General features: G+C 39.4%; 1 protein-coding gene across 2 annotated transcripts in view; it reads right to left on the bottom strand.

The window, feature by feature from the left end:
• The window catches only part of grm1a (glutamate receptor, metabotropic 1a), a 53,886-nt gene extending 37,955 nt beyond the window's left edge, over positions 1–15,931 (bottom strand). Inside the window, exons 1-3 of one of the 2 annotated variants that reach the window (XM_036147385.1) lie at positions 15,726–15,931; positions 14,212–15,032; positions 8,192–8,441 (exon numbers count right to left, since the gene is read on the bottom strand). In XM_036147385.1, the coding sequence (XP_036003278.1) occupies positions 8,192–8,441; positions 14,212–14,914 (953 nt within the window). In that variant the 5' untranslated portion in view covers positions 14,915–15,032; positions 15,726–15,931. The remainder of the gene's footprint in view (positions 1–8,191; positions 8,442–14,211; positions 15,033–15,725) is intronic. The other variant, XM_012867400.3, reaches the window with a different exon arrangement.
• Positions 15,932–19,274: the final 3,343 nt, after the last annotated feature.

Raw genomic sequence — 19,274 nt, 5'->3', positions numbered from 1 at the left:
AGAACTGATGCAAGGTCACCCTTCTATCAATAAACTCTTTGAGCATTTCAAAAACATTGTCTTATGCAGGGCTTTTGGAAGGTCATCACACTAGTAAATTTACCATTTTACAAAAACCTGTTGGAGCTAGATATAAATATTATTATAATAATATTATATTGTTGAACAAACTTATAATATTATAATATTATTGAGGCTAGGGACTCTTAAAAATGAAATTGTTTGTCAAATACACAAATTTTGCTTCGGGTTTGGTGCTTTTTTTTCCCATTACCGTGCCCTTACCTGAGGAGAGCGTTAAGCTACTCTATCAACTTTCCAGTATGATAAAAATGTCAAAACATCCCAGTTTGCACTCAGTCATGAGGGTAAATTAATACAGAGGACGTTTGATTTTGCCATGATGACTCTTTCTCAGGCAGCAATTTGAACATTTATATAATGGCATCCATACATCAAGTCAAGATTTTCAGCTGTTAATGAACAAAACTAGATTTAGGATTCCACAAACCACGCAATAAAATATTTCATGGCCCTTCAAAGCCGTATATTGGAATGAATCTGACTCTGTTATTGCTACAATGAAAAACATTTCAGTTGGGTGGAAAATAACTCAACTCCATTTCCTAAATCTTTCGTACTTTCATCTATCATCTCTCTCCAACACTCTCTTTCTATATGGTATATTTTGAAACTCACCTTAAAGCAGGTATCAAATGTTGTTTTCACACATTTCTGCATCATAAGGTTAGGTCTACATTATATATATTTTTTTTATTGGTCTGATATTATATTCCAATTTTAAATGGCATGTTTTCATTAGCTATGAGCGGAAAATCGTCATAATTAACACGACTAAAGGCTTCAAAAAATCAGTTTGTGTGTAACTCACTAATGGACTGAGTTAGTGAAATAAATGACATTTTGGAAATACATTTTAAAATATTATTCTAATTTATTGAACATAACCATATCCATGGTCTGTCCATTTGCTCTGACAAGTTGCAAGGCCAGTGTGTCAGTCCAAGCAGAGCTACAAAGAAGGCAGCTGAAAAAGTGGAAATTGAATTTTATAACATTGAAAAATACTGTAGGTGCCAATGTTTGAAAAAGAACAGCTAAACATGTTCTTTAAGTTTTGTTCCCACTCAATTAACTGGAACCACGGTGAAACAATGGAGCACAAACTCAACATAAACAAACACTTCCAGAAAGCTGCTTAGCATGTTTTTAGAAGCAGTAGAGACCAAAATGTGCATTTTCATTATAGGTATTAACCTCACAGTTATGTTCATGACAGTCTGAGAAAGGCAGACTGGAGAACGCACGCATGCACAGGGAGAACATGCAAACTCCATGGAGAAAGACCCAGGCTAGGAATTAAACACAGGAGCTTCATGCTGCAAGGTAGCAATGCTACCAGCTGTGCCATGGTGCAGCCCACATTCCCTGCAAAACTAAAAGCAACAACAGATTCCAGTCTGCTGGGAAGAGCACAATCTTTGAAAACTGAAAACCACAGATATAATCAAACAAAATCCCTTCCCTCAGCTCTCCTATCTGCTTTCAATCTGTCTATGTTTCTGTCAACATCTCCTAATGTTTTTCTTTTATCCAATTTCTTTTTCTCAACAGTTACTTTGCAAAACAGTTACTTCAAAAAAGAAAATCTAAATCCATACATGAAGAATCCTGATCTTCATCTCCAACCACTTTTAATTGCAGAGCTGAAAAACAACCCACTGACTTAAACCCCATTCACCTCTAATCATCATCATCTATCATCCTTTTATGCCTCTGCACTGTTTTTCATTTCTAAAAACACAACCAATTAAACAAATTTAAACGAAAAAAGACGTCAGGCAATATGAAGGCAGACATGATGGATCATATAGAAAATACCATGATGTATCATGTCTGTGCAGTGCCTTGGAAAAGTATTTATACCATATGGAGCGAGATTATATTAGACACAGGTGAACTCTGAAGGCAATGTTTCAAAGGATTATATGCATGGGTGTCAGAGTTACCAGCGCTGTATACAAACGCATGCAACAATTTTCCAATTTTCTATATGTAAAATTGTTTGATAAAACCTGTACTGTTCTCTTTCTATTTCTGCCTTGTGTTGGTCCAGCGTACAAAAACCCTATATGCATTGAAGTCTGTAGTTGTAAGGTGACAGCATCTGAGAAGAAGAGCCATAAATACATACGCAAGGCACTGCATTTATGAAATGGAGGTTTCCTCTTATGCGTGCAGGCGTGTGTGTTCATGTTTGCAGCCCTAGAGAAACTTAGGGAGCTGGCTGATACAACAGTGACTAACAACATGGAGAGAGACAGAGAAGACCCTCGGACCACAGAGAAGCAGAGTGGATGGAAAATGTTGAAGTGAAAGGATGAAGTGGGTCGAGGATGACGCCACATACGGCCCTTGTCTGAAGAGCAGGTTAGCTGAACAGCAACAACAAAAGCTCTCAGATTCAAACCACTTGCATATCTCCTCTTGCTGTAGTGTTTTTGTCTGCCTCTGTGGTGTTCCATGAATATCCCAGCGCACGAGATGAGGATGAAAACCACCACGCCGACAGGATACTGAAATGTTTTAGCCCTGGAGCTTTTATTCAGCCGCCCTATGTTGTTTTTGTTGGTATATCAAATGAATTGGCGTAGTAGCAATTGAGACAATGTCAAAGAGATGTGGGCTTCAGTAGAAAATCTCCTTATATGTCACGAGGCAAGACCCGGCTTTCTATGTTAGAGAGCATGCCATGAAGAGCGCATTAACAATTCTTATAAAACAGACATTTGGGAATGAGAAAGTTGATGGAGTCTACATTTAACATGGTTCTGCAACGTTTAAACATTCCTGCTAGTTGGTCTTCCAAGATGTCTGATGAATCTCTCTCTCTTCCTGTCTGTCTAGATCTATATATATAATTTCTACTTAGCATTCACTCGATAGCTTGCTTAAATGCTCTGCAGTGTGAGATCTACAACGCCAGCCAATCAGAAACAAATTTATCCAGAGACCAGTGAGGCTAAGCAATGGCATCAGGCAGATCTCCAAACTCCTAAATAGCTGTGGTTTAAATGGCAGTGTTAGTATCAGATAGCAAACCAGATGGAAAGGTGTTGTGCTTCTCAAACCATCCAAAAAACTTTTTTTTGTTTAGTTGATGAAAGAGACCACAGCCATCAGCTAATACCATTTCCCCCAATTCAGTGTTTATGTTTTTCATCTGTTTGATTGGGTTAAAGGGGCAACCGTTCACTCCCCACATGCTTCAATAGCTCCCCCATCCACAAGGCAACTCGACATTCAGTCGCACGACAGCTCCTTTCTTGGGCCTCTTTTGATAGATATACCCAACAACAGCTGGATTTTTGGAGGTCCTTGGATTCAGTTTTCGAGCCTTCATCAATCACCCCTTGTCAAATTCATTCAAATCCTTTCTTGCGTCCAGACATCAGCTTTGAGGACAAAACGTTAACACGCTGTCTAACATATCCCACTGACAGGTGCCATGAAAAAGACAAATAATCACTGATATTTACTTCATCTGTCGGTAGTCCTAATATCACGTCTGTGCTGATTTACCCTTCCGTTTTCAGAAGAAACTGTTTGTTTTTTTCAGCTACAAGCGTACGCTTAGCTCTTGCCATCCATTTGCACTCCACACTGTTTGAGTGCTAATTTATCTGTTTATGTGTGTGCTCTCTAGCAAAAAGTGGTCTCCAAGGGGGTTTTTCACAAAAAAAAAACCTAGCTACTGGCGACAACTGCAAACAAACCAGATGAGAACACAGAAAGTGAAACAGCAAATCTAACCCGTTGTTTCAAGCACAGCTATGTCCAAAATGTTGGTTTAAACTGCAACATCACGTCTTGACCTTTTTGCCAACTGCACATTATCAGTATTAATGACCCTTGTTGCTTGATGCAAACGGAAACACACACACACACACACACACACACACAACCAGAACCACACATGCACATGACGTATGAGGAGGCTTCCTGCGAGGTGAAAGCATGAATTAGGAAAACAAGCTCCCTTTGGTGAGCTAATACCTACCTGCCAGCTTTATTTGGCCACACATATGGCATAGCATCTGCGCTGGCCCAGACTTGCTCTGTCATTGGACACGCTCCTTATTTCTATCTTCTTCTTTTTTTTCTCTCTCTGTGACCTAGAAGTATTTCTTCCGCCCATGGAGACTTCCACAAAAAGCTAAAAAAAGATTCACTTTTTCCTCTTCTATGGAGGAAAGAGAAAGGGAGACATATGGGAGGCATGCAGCCAGTCAGAGTGTCGTTACAATAGATAATTTAGATGGCATTTGAAAAAGAAAGAGTGCCCTGCTAAGAACTCAGATACGCATGGCTGCAGTGGTCATAGAAGTATAAACAGGCAGCCGGTAGGAGCCCCAATTAAATCCCCTTTGCTTCTGCTTTTAGGAAATAATACAGGGACTGGGCAAGGCTTATATTCAAAGGCTAATGAATATTATTCAGCATGAAAGAATCTCAAGAGGTCGTTAAAAAGGAAAGATCTGATGGATTAGAGGGTATGATGTACATTTAGTAAGCGCTGTTTTGAAATGTCTGGAAAAATTGCTTTCCAAATTTTTTTCTGTTTTTAGATTTTCTTAAGGACAGATATCTAGCGACGATTATTAATAGCGACAGGATTTCGATGGATTTATATTTCAATTACATTCTTTAGCTGTCATTTTCTAAATCATACCTGACTCTTTAACATTTTACCCAATAGTATTTTGGTTTTTTTGGATAATGATTAAATGCTCACTCATTTAATAAATCAAAAAGGGCCATCTGATGCCTTGCTGGATGTCAACTTCAGGTGGAACTGGACCTATAGGCACTAGACTGGATTTGTCCAGATGCTAACAAAATTTGAAACAAGGCTAAACCGCGCAGTGAAAATCAAAAGCCATTTGAACTTTGTGTTCTATGGGGATTTCTGGAACCTCCAGATAAGACAACAATTTAGACTACGTGTCCTGATGACTTTATTTCTTCTTTATTGGGCACTTGTGGAGAGATTCTGGACTTTATTGCTCCTGGTAAGTTTAAGAAGTCCAAACCCAAAGTTCAGTTATGGTTACACAACGATGCCGCCGAAACGTTGAACGAGAATCGAAGAAAGACACCACCACTGTGGTGACTGTGTGTACAGCATCTCTGGTCTGTTTGAGAAACGGTCTTACTCAGTACCAGAGATCTGTTTAAAAAGCAAAGACCCAATTTTTGCTGACAGCAACCATTACCCAATAGGGTGTTATTTAATACAACTAGCTCTGTTTTAAGTCCACCCGCATCTGTTTTGCTTGATTCCTCAGTCAATATTTGCTATAAATTTCTCTCCTTTTTCAGTAAAAAAGTGCCATCTGTTTGACACCTGTTATTGTTATTGTGCTGGTTCTGCTGTTTCTGAGCAGTTTGAACCAATGCCTTTCTTATTTGGACACCATTTGGCAAAACATGACAACTATTAACTGCACCAGCATTCAGCTGTGATCGATATAAAGTGGAACAGTAATTATTTGGGCTGTATTCATTGTTAATTTAGCTCCACAGCCCGTCTTTTGCCCCTGTTTTGAAGTGAGCCTGTGCTGTGTGCAACTCGTTTTGGTGATGTCTCTTGAATTGTAAAGGGGGCACTGCACCCCGCCCTCCTCCAGGTCACAGAGCATTCCACTCCACCCCGTTCAGCCGTTTTTCTAGTATGCGGAGGGATGGTGTAATGAATTGTGTGGGTTATTACACCCAAGAAACGAAAAATTTCACTTATACACTTAAAGCTTCAGCATCCTTGAGCTTGAACTACAAAATTGTTGTGAGAAATAAAAATGGTGGATTTGTGAAATTGGTTAACCTGAAGTCTGTAACCTTGTTTAGCAGCTCTGCAGCAAATACTGTGATGAAACTGTTTTTAAAAAAATGGAATAGAGGAGAGAGAAAGCTGAACAGCTTAAAAATATGACCCAAACAGAACTTAAAGATATCGACGCTGTACCTGGACAGACTAACCTCATATTTTCAGCACTCCTAAAGACTCCAAGTATACAACAAAATGTTTTTGAGGGCTAAAAAGCAGACTTTGCATTATATGTCCCCTTCAAACAAATTATATCTCAAAGCCATTTTTGATTCAATAACAGCTTTCAGTCATACGAAACAGTTTCTGAAGAAGCAGAAATAGAGTTCAGATCTCCTAATAGAAACTTGCTGACATTTTGGTTATATGCATCCTTCAGTTTAAGCCACATAATCTCATTGAGCAAACATACACCTGTCTGTCAATCTGTCTGTACAGCATAGCAGAATAAATACCAGAGTACAGTAACTGACAATTCAAACACTTGAAGCTTCTCTTAAATTGATAGAAATACAAACAACAAAACAGGGTCAATGAAGCAACCAAGAGGCTAAAAGCAACACTAGAATAAAGTGCAGAAACTTATGGCACTGGTTGTGTTCTTCTACAACAAAATCCTCCTCATTTGGGGAAATACATGCCTCTGTTTATTCGAATAAAGAGTAGGGCTAATTTAAAACCTTTCCTTCCAAGTAAAACATCGAGAACTGTTGAAAATCTCCTTGCAGGAGAATGTGTTACAGTCTGATGAAACCAAATTTCAACTTTTGGTCAAAATTCGAAAAGGCAGGTTAGACTCAAAGCAACAATAACCACTAACAAAAGAGCAGCACACACACACACACACACACACACACCCCAAAAGATATATTGGGGGAAAAAAACCTTTGGAATAATCTACAAATTGCTCAACATTACAAAACCTCTCCATTTTAGCGGGGAACAACCTGAACAAGTCATCAGTTCGTTACATTACCAACACTGAGAAACAAATAAAAAACAACGATGCATTCAGACTCCCACTGCTCAAAAAAAAAGAGGAAGAAAATCCATAATCGTTTCAACCTGACATGCAAATAGGCCTCTGAAGCACCCAGATAAAACCCACAGAGAAGCCTGGACACCTGGGATTCAAACCTTAATGCTGTGAGGTAACAAGGCAGAAGACTTTGCGGCTCAGAAACTTTTTCTGACAGTTCCACAAAATCATGACGTTCCACGGCCCAATGGTTTGATGCATAACACCGTCCTAGAAGTCCCTTATGAAAGACTGAAAAGCTTAGAAAAGCACTTAACAGGTGAGCAGCTGAAGCATCTTTACAACCATGAGCAAACTTTAACATAGCAGTATCGGACACTGGCTGGTCAGGACTTCAGTTTTTTTCACAAAAAGCTGGAAAGACAGACTGTCATTCTGATCACATAAGTCCTGCGGGAAACATAGTTGTCAATCACATGCATAATTTTGTCATCTTATCAAAAATGCACGACTGCAAAAACAAGCTTCGGTTGCTTGACTCACGTGTGACTAAGTAGTTTTGTTAGCCTGTATTGGGGAACAGTGAACACTTTGCTCATTTATCCATTTATTTGCACACCATAAAGGATCTGATTCAGCGAGCCGCCACAACGGTGCACCAGGTTTATATTATTTGATTTGCTTCAAGTGATTTTCTTTTTTATTCTTGCAAACAGGAGCAGAAGGTGGTTTACTTCATCCAGCTGAAAATGTCAACACACGAAGCTGTTGTATAATGATATAAAATATCATTTGTCTATAAAAAGGGGAAAAATAACTCATAAAAGACTCAGGCTACTTATTAGCAGCAGGAATGGAATCATGTGTTGCTTAAACTGCTGCAACTACTACTGTTGTTGTTGGTGGTGTTTTTTTTTTTTACAAATGCGGTATTTATACAGTGAGAAAGCTTTAGGGATTCTAATGTATCCAGGCTGAAATGAAAATGCAACCTGAGAGATGAATATGTTGTAGAGGGCACCCACAAGCAGTCAGAAAATGGACAGGATATATCGACGGCCACGCTATGTATTGCATCTGCGACAGAATTGATAATTATTCAATCTAGCCGAACATTTTTATTCACTGCCACTGATCTGTGCTCTAATTCTACTTGGTTGCCTTGGTGACATGTGCCTTAGGAAGACAAAACAGCATCTCTCAGTCTCCCAGCCTGTTAACAGAGTCCTTGTCATCCGGTAAGACGCTCTGAACTGTGAATTAAAGAGGTTGGGGGGGGGGGGGGCAGACACACACATCCATACCTGCCAACCAGGAGGAACTCCCCGTTCACCCCAAGTCGTCTCATGGCCATCAGGAGACCGCGGACCGTCATGCCCTCACAGAAACACACCACCACACGAGCTTTGGGTAGACGTTCCCGTAGTTTCCTCAAAAGGCGATCAAAGTGTTTCTCCCCGGCGTTGCTGTAGATCTTGTCTGAGTGGGCGATGCATAGGCCCTCTTGAGAGGCCAGCTCCTTGAACGCCTCCATGCCGCTCTCCCCGTAGTTTCCTGGAGGTGATTAACAGAGCATACATTGATTTATATCCCTTGCTTTACTTTTCATATTGATTTGTTTACCACTGCTTGTTTTACCTTGCAGAATTTGTGCGTGAAAACAAGTTAATCTGATGTAAAGATTTCTCTTTCCCCTTTTTTTTTTTGGTCAGCTTTGCTCGCTTCATTAAACACCTTTTAAAATTAGGCAAATATGACAGGAGTACAGAGAAAGTGCATTTTTCAAACAGTATTTGGATTCGGGGGGGAGCGCTACAAACCATCCTGGCCCAATGTGAAAAGGTATTTACTAACCAAGCCGTGACTATGGGGTTCAGTAGCCACATCTAGACCTGATTACTGTCTGACCTGCAGAATCAATTGATCCTTTAGCCAAAGAGAAGCAGACTGAATGAACTCAAAGAGCAACACATCATGCCCCGATCAAATAAAAGAGAAGCAATGAGAAACAAAGTGATGGATATGAAACAGTCTGGGAAGGGTTACAGAGCCACTTCTAAGGCTTTGGGTGTCCAGCAAACCACAGTGAGGCCCATTGTCCACTAACTGCAAAACTATCACTCAGTGGGTCCTGTTAAATATGGCATTAAACTAACACATAATTTCAGGGAAAAAGAACGTTATACCAACAGTCAAACATGGTAGTGTGATGATATGGGCCCTTTTTGCTGCTTCAGTACTGGCTATCAGTTTGTGACCTTAAGCGTAAAGGACAATTGAGTAACATAACAGGACTAAGATCCGAAGCACACAACCAGTCTCCCTCTGAAAGTCTTAAAAACAAAAAATAAAATGATGAAGGGGTTTTGGAGTGGCCTAGTTAAAGCCTGGACCTAAATCCATGAGATGCTGCGGTACAACCCCAAACAGGCCAATCATTATTGAAAATACCCATTGCTAGGTCTGGCAAACGCTTGATGACAGTTGTTGCCGCTACTGGTGGCACAAGGAATTAATATGTTTAGGGGACGATCATATTTTCACTAGATAATGTCTTCCAATAATAAAATAAAATATCTTTTGAAAACTGTATTTTGTATTCACTCGGGTTGTCTTTGTTTGGTTATATATATATATATATATATATATATATATATATATATATATATATATATATATATTGATCACTGGTGTGACTGGTGTATCCACCACACATAATTTACATATTTCAGTAATAGACAAACAATGTAATGCCTAAAGTATTCCTCTCAGCAGTCTCTCAATGCCTCAATTCTTGACTGACCCACGTCTCTGATCCACTGATAATGAGAGTCAGGCTTGACTTGCTGCTGATTGCAATCAAACTGAAAAGGGTGAAGACGACTCTTCTTGTTTAACTCTAAACTGTCCCAATCAAGAGCCCGGCAAAGCTGTTTCGGCGCCTAAATCTTCCCCTTCCACGCAGAGTGCAATGCTGCTCTGAATTGATGAGAAAACCCACAGCTTCTCAGCCTGTGAGCTGGATTACGCGGGCAATCCAATCACTTCTGTGTGCCAGAGCATGTTTTTGCATTTGAACAGACATGTCATCATAGGGAAATCAGAAGCACCTCGCTGTAAATATGTGAAACCATTTGTCTTACAGCCGATGAGTGGCCAGGTTCCCGAAGGAACGCCGTGCCATGCTCCTCCGTGGAGGAGAAGGAGCAACCGGCGCCTGTGCATGGAGCAGCTTTACGTAGCTGCTGGAATAGACATCAGTCGTTTATTTACTCAGGCACACAATGCGTCCATGTGTTGGTTTGCCAACAGTCCTTTGATTATACTTTCAATTGCCTCTTTTCATTCTGCTGCAGGTAAATGGAAATAATGATATCCAATTATTTTATTCTCTCCATCTCAGCTATGAGACAGGTGGGTGGTGGTGCATTAGTTGACACCTAACAATGACCACCAAAACAACCACACACACGCACAAAAAAAAAAAAAACATGCTCTGAGCATTCATCGCCAGACAGATGATAATCGAAACAGGTAATTTATGCAATTTCACAGCTCTGGCTGTTGCTACAGGCAACAAGCTGCACTTATAACTTGTCTCAGGCGATGGAGGGAGAGAACTGATGAGCTTAAGCCAGTCGTGACCACAAATTCAGAGATTACTCAAACAACATGAGACAAACCAGAACATCGCCTTGCAAAAAGTACGCGTTAACAGCCGTTTAGTCTTGTTGCAGCTACAAACCTGAATGTGTTTTATTCAGATTCTTTGTAACGGGACGACAAAAAAAGGCGCGAAATGGTGATGTGAAGGAACGATTATGTGGATTTCTAAATGTTTGCATATGCACAGCGTAATGCTGGCATGAACATGATTTATAGCATGGTGTCGATTTAATCTTCTCAAAAACTTGATCCATTACCTATCTTTTTTATTACTTGGTCTTCGTGAAGCTTTCTGTCGTGTGGCAAACCTCTAAAGCCTTCCCAGAGCAGATGTTTCTATACTGAGATTAAATCCCACACAGTCAGTTACACTGCTTTTTATCTAGAGCGGAGGTTAGCTACGAATTCAAGCGACACTTTTCAAGTTTTATTTAGTTGTTGTCGTTATAAAACAGTGGGAAACCATTGTGTGCATTGGTCTGTGACCTAAAACCACAAAAAACATACAATCATACAAAATGTATCATTGTATTGTATTGCAAAATTATAGTTATAATTATAAAATTATCTGTAAATCGCTGTTGAAATGATGAGGTACAAGACAGTGTTCGTGCTGCAGCACAGCTAGCTGCCACCGAAAGTTAGAAAGGCAACATCATAGAACTCCCACCAGCTACTTCTACCTCTTAAATCATGGGATTGTTTGTGATCAGATTAGTTCCCAACCATATAGCAGCCATTTGAAGGAAAATTATTGCAGTGAAAAGATTCAGGATTTTGCTAGTACATTGCTCAGTGCTGGTGATTTGTAGCTGCCAGAAAATAAATAAATAAAATATTCTGTACAAACTACTGATTAGCTGCTTATGTTTGTGAGAACTGGCCTGCAAATACCAATAAAATATAGATATAATTATATAGGTAGTGGAGGTATTTTCTACCACTGTTATACTGTACATTAGATATAAATTAGTTAGCAACACTTCCTTGTTGCCACTGTTCTGCTGTAACTTTAATCTCTGACTGCAGTTCCTCAGGAGGGTCGGATACCTGCTGTCACAGAGTTGGTCCTTCAGGTACTACACTTTTCCTAACTCCCTCTGCTATTTACCTAATGCCTGCCCGTGTTAATCTCCCACACCTAACTATAATAAGGCCCTCCAATGATATTTTACACTCCAGGCATGTCTGCAGTTCCTGAGGGAGGGATCCTGGTTAATGCAGCCTGTCAGTCATAATTTGGGTGCATATCACTGACTGTGTTTCACCAAGACTTTAATGAAAAGCCACGGACATAATTCATTCCACAGTAATTACTCTGTCTACTCAACCCGTCTCTCCCTGTTATCTCCTGCCTCTACCACAACACACCGGTGTGCTGCTCGGATCCACAAACGAGGAAAAGTTTTCAAATAGGCATTGAGGCATTCATTATGTGAAAAGCTGAATTTGAGTTTACTTATGAGTATTTAATCTTCATTTTAATTAATATGTATCTGATGAAACTGGAAACGGTTTTTAGTCATGCCCTCTTCAATTAAACGTGTAATACAAATTACGTTATCCAAGTCTGACTTCAAATCTGAAATAGTCTTTTGTGTGCTGTACAAGAGTTGCGAAACTTGCTGTGGTGACCATCCTGACAAAGGCAGGAAGTTCACACTTTTTTTTGTGTGATAAAAGAAACAAATTAAGTGTGAATTTGTGGAAACAATAGCTGCCCTTTTTACACGCTTAGTGTGCAGACGTAGACGTGAATGTTCCAACAAAGTGTGAGGCATTATTACAATGAGAATGATATCAAGTTCAACCTGAAAAGGTTGACACAAAAAGAACCCGTGTGCAGTTGGATTTAAAAAAAAAAAACACACACATAAAAACCGCTCTGGGGTTTGAGCATATTTATAATCCAGCATAAAACCCCAAGGACCTGTGAAGCCTCGGTCGCATGTGATCCTCGATATGTCAAAGTGTATGACTCTTCTATAAATGTAACAGCTAATAGGCGGTTGTGTCAGACCTAATAAAAGCATTGCTTTGATGTTATAGTTAATTAAAATTGTCACAAAGAGGAACTGGGTCACAATAAACTAACTATTCCCTTATTAACAGACAACACAATTCCTAAGATCCATTGCTGTAATATGGAGTGGGTTTGGAGCTGTTAGACCTTAACAAGATTTTGAGGGCATAAACCTTAAGCACGAAAGTTTTGAGGTCCATGAAAATCAATATACTTTGAATAAACGGCCAAACATGATAATATCAAGCTTCAAGTGCATGCTCTTTGCCACCTTTGTTGTTGGTGTATTTCAGTGACTGCTTTACATATCTACAAACAACCTGACAGAATTTTTATTACATTTTGAGGTTTTTTTTCTTTGTACCGATGAAGAGATTTCAAGAAATAATGCTAAACCTTTCAGAATAGGTAAATAAAAAGACTGTCTTAGAAAAACTCTGTTTTCATGAGGATAAAAAGTCTAAAGTTTATTTATGGTGGTATAAATGGCTAAACATGCCACAAACAAGTAAACAAATTAATAAATAAATATATCTCCATGCCACAAGGTAAATATAATAATATTGATATGTGCATATATTTATATATATATATATATATGGATGTAAGTTAGTGTTAGTCCCTCTCCCTGACTTTTTCAGGGTAAGGCTGGAGATAATATTAATGCATGATGATTTGCAGCACATACCTCACAAACAAATAAGGTTTGTTTATGAGGACAATTAACTATTTGTGTTTCATAAAGAAAATATATTTTCCCAATGATGTATTTAACTTATTATTTGTTTCCATATTCTTGCCATTTAAAATTGTTCATATATTTTATTGATTTTTGAATTATGACTCTTTAGACTCTCATAGATGAGGATGGTCAGGAGTTGGGCTGAGCTAATGCTTTGATAGGTAACACTGATTGGTTTAAAGTTCACGTGGTATGCAGAGTAATCAGTCATGTGTTGTTTGTTTTTTTGTGGTGAAAACAACAGCTAAAATTCAAGACAACAGCTAAAATAATTTCCTGGAGCACTCTAGCACAGGAATAGAGATATCTAATGAATACTGAAAATATTGTATGCAGTTTTTACTATTTAAGAAAGTCAGTTTTTATTTCATTCTAACTTTTCATTATTACTTTACACATTTAATAAAAACAACAACAGTTTATTTTATAAGGTACTCCTTATGCTGCAATTATATTTTTAAAATGACTAATAAATGCTTATTCAACCAGGTAATAGTGAACCTGTTGACATTTTATAAACCATTAGTATGCCGTTAAAGTGTGCTATTTAAAGGATGTAATTTATGTTGAAAGTAAACAGCACATTGGCCAAAAGTTATTTTGTATCAGAGTATGAAAAGTATCTTATAGCTGCCTTGTAACTGGTAAAAAAAAAAAAAAATGTTTATTTTCCACTTGAGACTTAGTTACATAAAATTATTAATTATTTACAAGCTATTTACAAGGGTAGCCTTGTTTTTCTTTTGGGGATTGTGGCTTTTTAGATCCCTCATATCTGTCAATATATTGTTGTTTGCAAGTTTTAAAGACACTTTTGTGAACGGGCACCAACTCCAGCCCCTGCCCCACATTCTCCAAAGTCTGGCCCTGGAGTCTGTGATGATTTTTCTCACCCTCAGTGTGGACTGCAGACACGTAGGTCCAGTTGTAGCGTTTGACGATGTCCAGCATGGCCCGGGCCTGCAGAGTGTCTGAAGGAACGACCCTTAGGAAGTACTTGAACAAAGTCTTGTCACTCAGGTCTATGCTTGTGGCAGAGTAGGCGATTTGTGGGATGTTGAATAACTGTAACAGGTTTTGCACCTGAATGGCCACAGAACTTGATCCGGGGCCGATGACTCCTGCTATGGGTTTCTTAGAGGGCGGCGGCTGGTTAGACGGGGTTCCGTCAATGCACCATTTGGACCCGTCCTTATCATCCCGAATCGAGATGAGGGAGTCCCGGATAAATTCGATGCTCTGCTCCAGGGCGACAGAGGAGTGCCAGCAGGAGTCCCTGATCTCACAGCCGAGGCTGATGTTCGGGAGGAGGTGTGGATCGGCGTTGATGCGGTCAAGCGTGTGGAACATGGCCTCCACCCTCTGGATACCGTATTGCTCCCGGACGTCCCCGCACTTCCGCTCGGCCACCTTCTCGGCGGACGGCTGGTGGTGGACAGAGAAGAGCGCGCCGATGATCACGTCCCCGTCCATGCGGGCCACGGAGCGGGGCGCGGCGCGGGGCACCGCCGACCTCTCGTGGATGCTGCTGTGGGTGAGCACGAGGCATGCGGAGAGACACAGGAGAGCGAAGACACCCATCTTTACGCGTGCCATATCGTGCCACGGAGCGTGAGCCTTGCCGACTTCGATGGCATATTATCTGCTGTCTGTCGGGGCTTTTACGCTTATCCCAGCCATTACCTGTGGGGGTTACGCTTATGTCCACGGGCACCTGCGGGACAAACGAGAAAACTGTTAAGATGTGCAGAAAGAAGGCTAAGAGTTTAGTGAGCAGCACGGATGCTCTTTTTCATACAACCTGTTTTACATTCTCTCATCAGGATGCCTTTGTGCAAGGCACTTAATCCACAGTCCAATAACGATCCTTTTTTTAGTACTGTTTTATTTTTATTTTATTTTTTTAAAAATTGCAGAAAATAAATATCTAACTATTGCGCTTGATGAATGCTGGTGCTGCCTGTGTCTCATCCATTGAGAAAAAGGAGACAGAAACCAGGTCTCAGCACCACGGACAGCGCGCTTTCCAAACACGCGGCAAGGACGTCTTTGGGACTGTTGTCTGCACGCACCATTCCCTCGGAGACAAACTCTTCACGATTTAACCTAAATAATCTATATTTCAAAAATAAAAACAAAAACGAGTGCCAGTCGGTATCTCCTTTGAACAATGTCACAAAACAGCTTCCCTCGACTGTTTTTTTTTTCTCACAGATCCTGAATTTTCATTGCTGTCTCGTTCATTTCATGTCTCTCTTAATCACCAGATGACATAAGGATCATTAAAGATACATTATTACAGTAATTGGTTTATAATCTTTAACAATGAAGCAGGAGATGTATTATTACCCTGAATCTCTCCGTTTCTCATGCCATGCATACGGATTGTTGTCGCATCCAAACTTACCTCAATCCTTGGATCATGTCTCGTGCCTTCGTCCGTCTTCTGTGGCGCGTGGTCCGTGTCGGTATTACTTGAGTTTCTCTCCCACTCCCTCTCCCTCTCACTCACCCAACTCTAAATGTAAAAAAGGAGGACCCCCTCCAGTCCTCCCCCCATGCCACCCCACTCTCAAATTCTCTCTTTTTCTCTCTCTGCAGAGCTGTCTCTGAGTCTGTATCTTTAGGGTAGAACTTAATTGGTTTTACTTAAAGCATTTTTAACAGTAAAAAATAACCCATCTGATTTTCTTTGCGGGCAACTATGACCAACATATGCTCAATTATTATGTTGTTCTATCTAGTAAAATGCATAAAGTCCCCACTTCCGGAATTTGAGGGAAAACATGAAACGTTAATTGTGGCATTGCGTCATCTTTTTGGATCCCTAGCAACTATACCAGCAAGTTTAATTTTTAAGCGTTACCAAGTTTATATCTTATGGATATCCAAAAGTGCCAAAATATTATACACATCAATAAATTAGTCCTTAAATGTAGAAGGACGACCAATCCAGGGTGTACATTCAGGTGTAAATATTGGATGGATGGATGGATGGATGGATGGATGGATGGATGGATGGATGGATGGATGGATGGATGGATGGATGGATGGATGGATGGATGGATGGTTAAAAATCGTAATACATAAATAACAATAGTTCACAATTAATACAATTTTACATTTGTAGAAAAAGTGTGCTGTTAAGGTTTCATTTAAAAAAAAATAGTGTCAGCTTTAGTTCTCGAGGACCGGTGTCCTGCAACTTTTATATATGTCTCTGCTTAAACACACCTGAGTCAAATAATTAGGTCATTAGCAGGACCCCGAAGAATTTGGCTCCATCTGAATACATCTTTTGGGTAAGTAAGTCAGAAGTCGCCATGATAATTGCTGTCCCAATAGTGCAGTCAGTAAGGAAGGAGGTAGGAAAAGGAGCCTGTATGCTTTCTCTCACAGCTACTTTAGCATAGGAACCTCGCAATGTGCCTTACCAGTGCTAAGGAGCTATAAGGAATCCCACAATACTTTGAGTGACATAACATATAAGCACAACCCACCTCACGGAAATAAATGCAAATGTCCAGAGAGAAGAAAGCGCACACTTGGTAGTTCTATTTCGGAAGGCTGTAGACCTGGATTTGACTAGAATCATCCATCTGCGTTTCCATTGCATAATGACGTATGAGTTGAAGGCTGTATGAAATCGGCATAGCAGTTAAAAGCTCCTTTCCTACCCACGATACTGTTCCTACTATTGACCCCATGAAAGGTAGAGGAACGGGAGCTAGGAACAGGAGCTAGAAGCCATAATTAGACAAATTTGAATGGAACCCTAGAGTGCATTCTAAGGAGGTAATTCAGCTATTTAATTCAGGTGTGTTGTATCAGAGACACATCTAAAGGTTTCTGGACACCAACTATCTAGGACTGGAGTCCTAGATGGTTGGTGTGATAACAATCAGTTAATGTAAACCATCTCAAATCAATCTGCACAAGTACAAATTTTATTCTAATTCTTTGCATGTGGGAATTGGGATGTTACCAACATCCCATAAAAGTGTCAAGTCAATAGAGATATTATAAATATGTATATTTACTGTGAAAAATATTGACATATTCAATATTCATTTTAACCACCATAGATGTACTGATAAATACATTAGATTTGTAATCATTCCTTAATATTATTTTAGTCATGACATGTGTACTTTTAAGTAATTATGTAGTGATTATCAAGAAATTTGTATTGTGGCACTTTTTAACTTCCATATTCCTGGAACCCATTGCTTGAAATGAAGAGCAATAGTGTTTCAGCACCACTGAAAGCATTTGACTCCCTTTTGTGTAACATCTACCATTTGTTTAAAGTTCAAATAAAGACGATGAGAACTTCTTTACACATCATAAATCTGAATTATATTATATACAGACCAGGTGAAGCAAAGTTGGTCTGTAATGACATTCTGTCTAAATATCTTCACATAAAACATTTCCATGAAGAAAAAAAACATGCAAATCTGCGAGTTACCTTTAAGACGGTCCACCACAAAGTGCCAAACGAGACAGTGAGTAGGTCAACTTTCACCTCCTTGAAGACACATGCCCTATACATGAAGGGCCATGTCGTGACTCACACCAGGCGGTATAAATCACAAATAAACTTAAGGAGTCTTTGTGACACTGTTGCCTGAGGCTTGGGGAGCTATCATATGTTACTGAACCTTCAATAAAAGTGACATGTATGAGAAGGAAAGACTATTTGGATGCTGCAGACGCTCTTCAGGCCAAAGGGCTACGGCTGAGCTTGGTCTATTCTCGCTATGCAGTGTGCGTGGGTTGACTGCAAGGCATACCAATGACTTAAGCAGTGTAGTCCTATTGTTATCATCATGACACATTGTTGATGGTGAGTCTACTTATCAGCCATAAAGAAATGATATGAACTAGATGATGCATTTTACATTATGTTAAATTTATTCTCCAGGTTTGCTGTTAAACAGAACTGAAAATTGTATTGTTTTAATAATAGACGCATTGGTGTTTTTCTATCGTCTTAAAACTGTGGGAAGTCTATTTCTATAACTTTCTACTTTTATGTTACTTTTATGTAACTCACTTTGATACTATTTTTATCTTTCTAAATAAACTGACAGGTTAAAGCATTTCAATGACGTTCTCAAACCAATAAGAATGGAGGATTTGGTATTCACATTAAGAGTTTTCCTGTTTAAAATGGTTTATTATAATCCATACTGCAAACATCCATTCTAACAACTCAATTTATTTAATGTTAAGATTGTGGTCTGTATATATACATCACGCGTCATTAAAATATACCAGGCTGGTGGTGGACAGAGAAGAGCGCGCCGATGATCACGTCCCCGTCCATGCGGGCCACGGAGCGGGGCCCGCATGGTGATCCACGAGGCTCTGAATTATCACCCATTATTTTTTATTTGTATTTTACTTTAATATAGGAAAGTGCTTTTTTATGGCAACAATATCCAGTTTATATATTTTGGCATTTTATTTATTTTTATTTTTTTGATTGTCTGTTTTTCATAGAAAAAAATTTACCGTTTGAGCTAAATGTGATTTATATGCTTAATCATTTAATTGCAGTGATAAAAAGTGTTTTGTGACATTAACAGTTTTAGATTTTGTGCTTGATAATCAGGTATACAAACTTGAAAATTGATGACATGTACTGTAATGGGATTAGTACTTGGAGCCACAGGTTTTATGAGATTAAAATTGTTCAGAAACTCTGTTACTACTTTCTGTTACTGACTTTCTGAACACGGTGTGAATCCTAACAGACCCTAAAGACTGTTATGCACACTTGGGCTTCTCACTAAATGTGGTTGACCAATGAAGCCCACTGACTGACTTAATCCCTATAAATAAATGTCTGTCATTTGTGTCCACCTGTACATATTGTTTGTATGAATCCTAAACCAGTGTCTGTCCTGAAATAATTTCACCACAGTGACATATACCCTCATGATATGCT

This window comes from Fundulus heteroclitus, chromosome 15, assembly GCF_011125445.2.
Source record: "Fundulus heteroclitus isolate FHET01 chromosome 15, MU-UCD_Fhet_4.1, whole genome shotgun sequence".
Lineage (NCBI taxonomy): Eukaryota > Metazoa > Chordata > Actinopteri > Cyprinodontiformes > Fundulidae > Fundulus > Fundulus heteroclitus.
The sequence above is the reverse complement of the archived record's forward strand: the minus strand, read 5'-3'. Positions and strand labels throughout refer to the sequence as shown.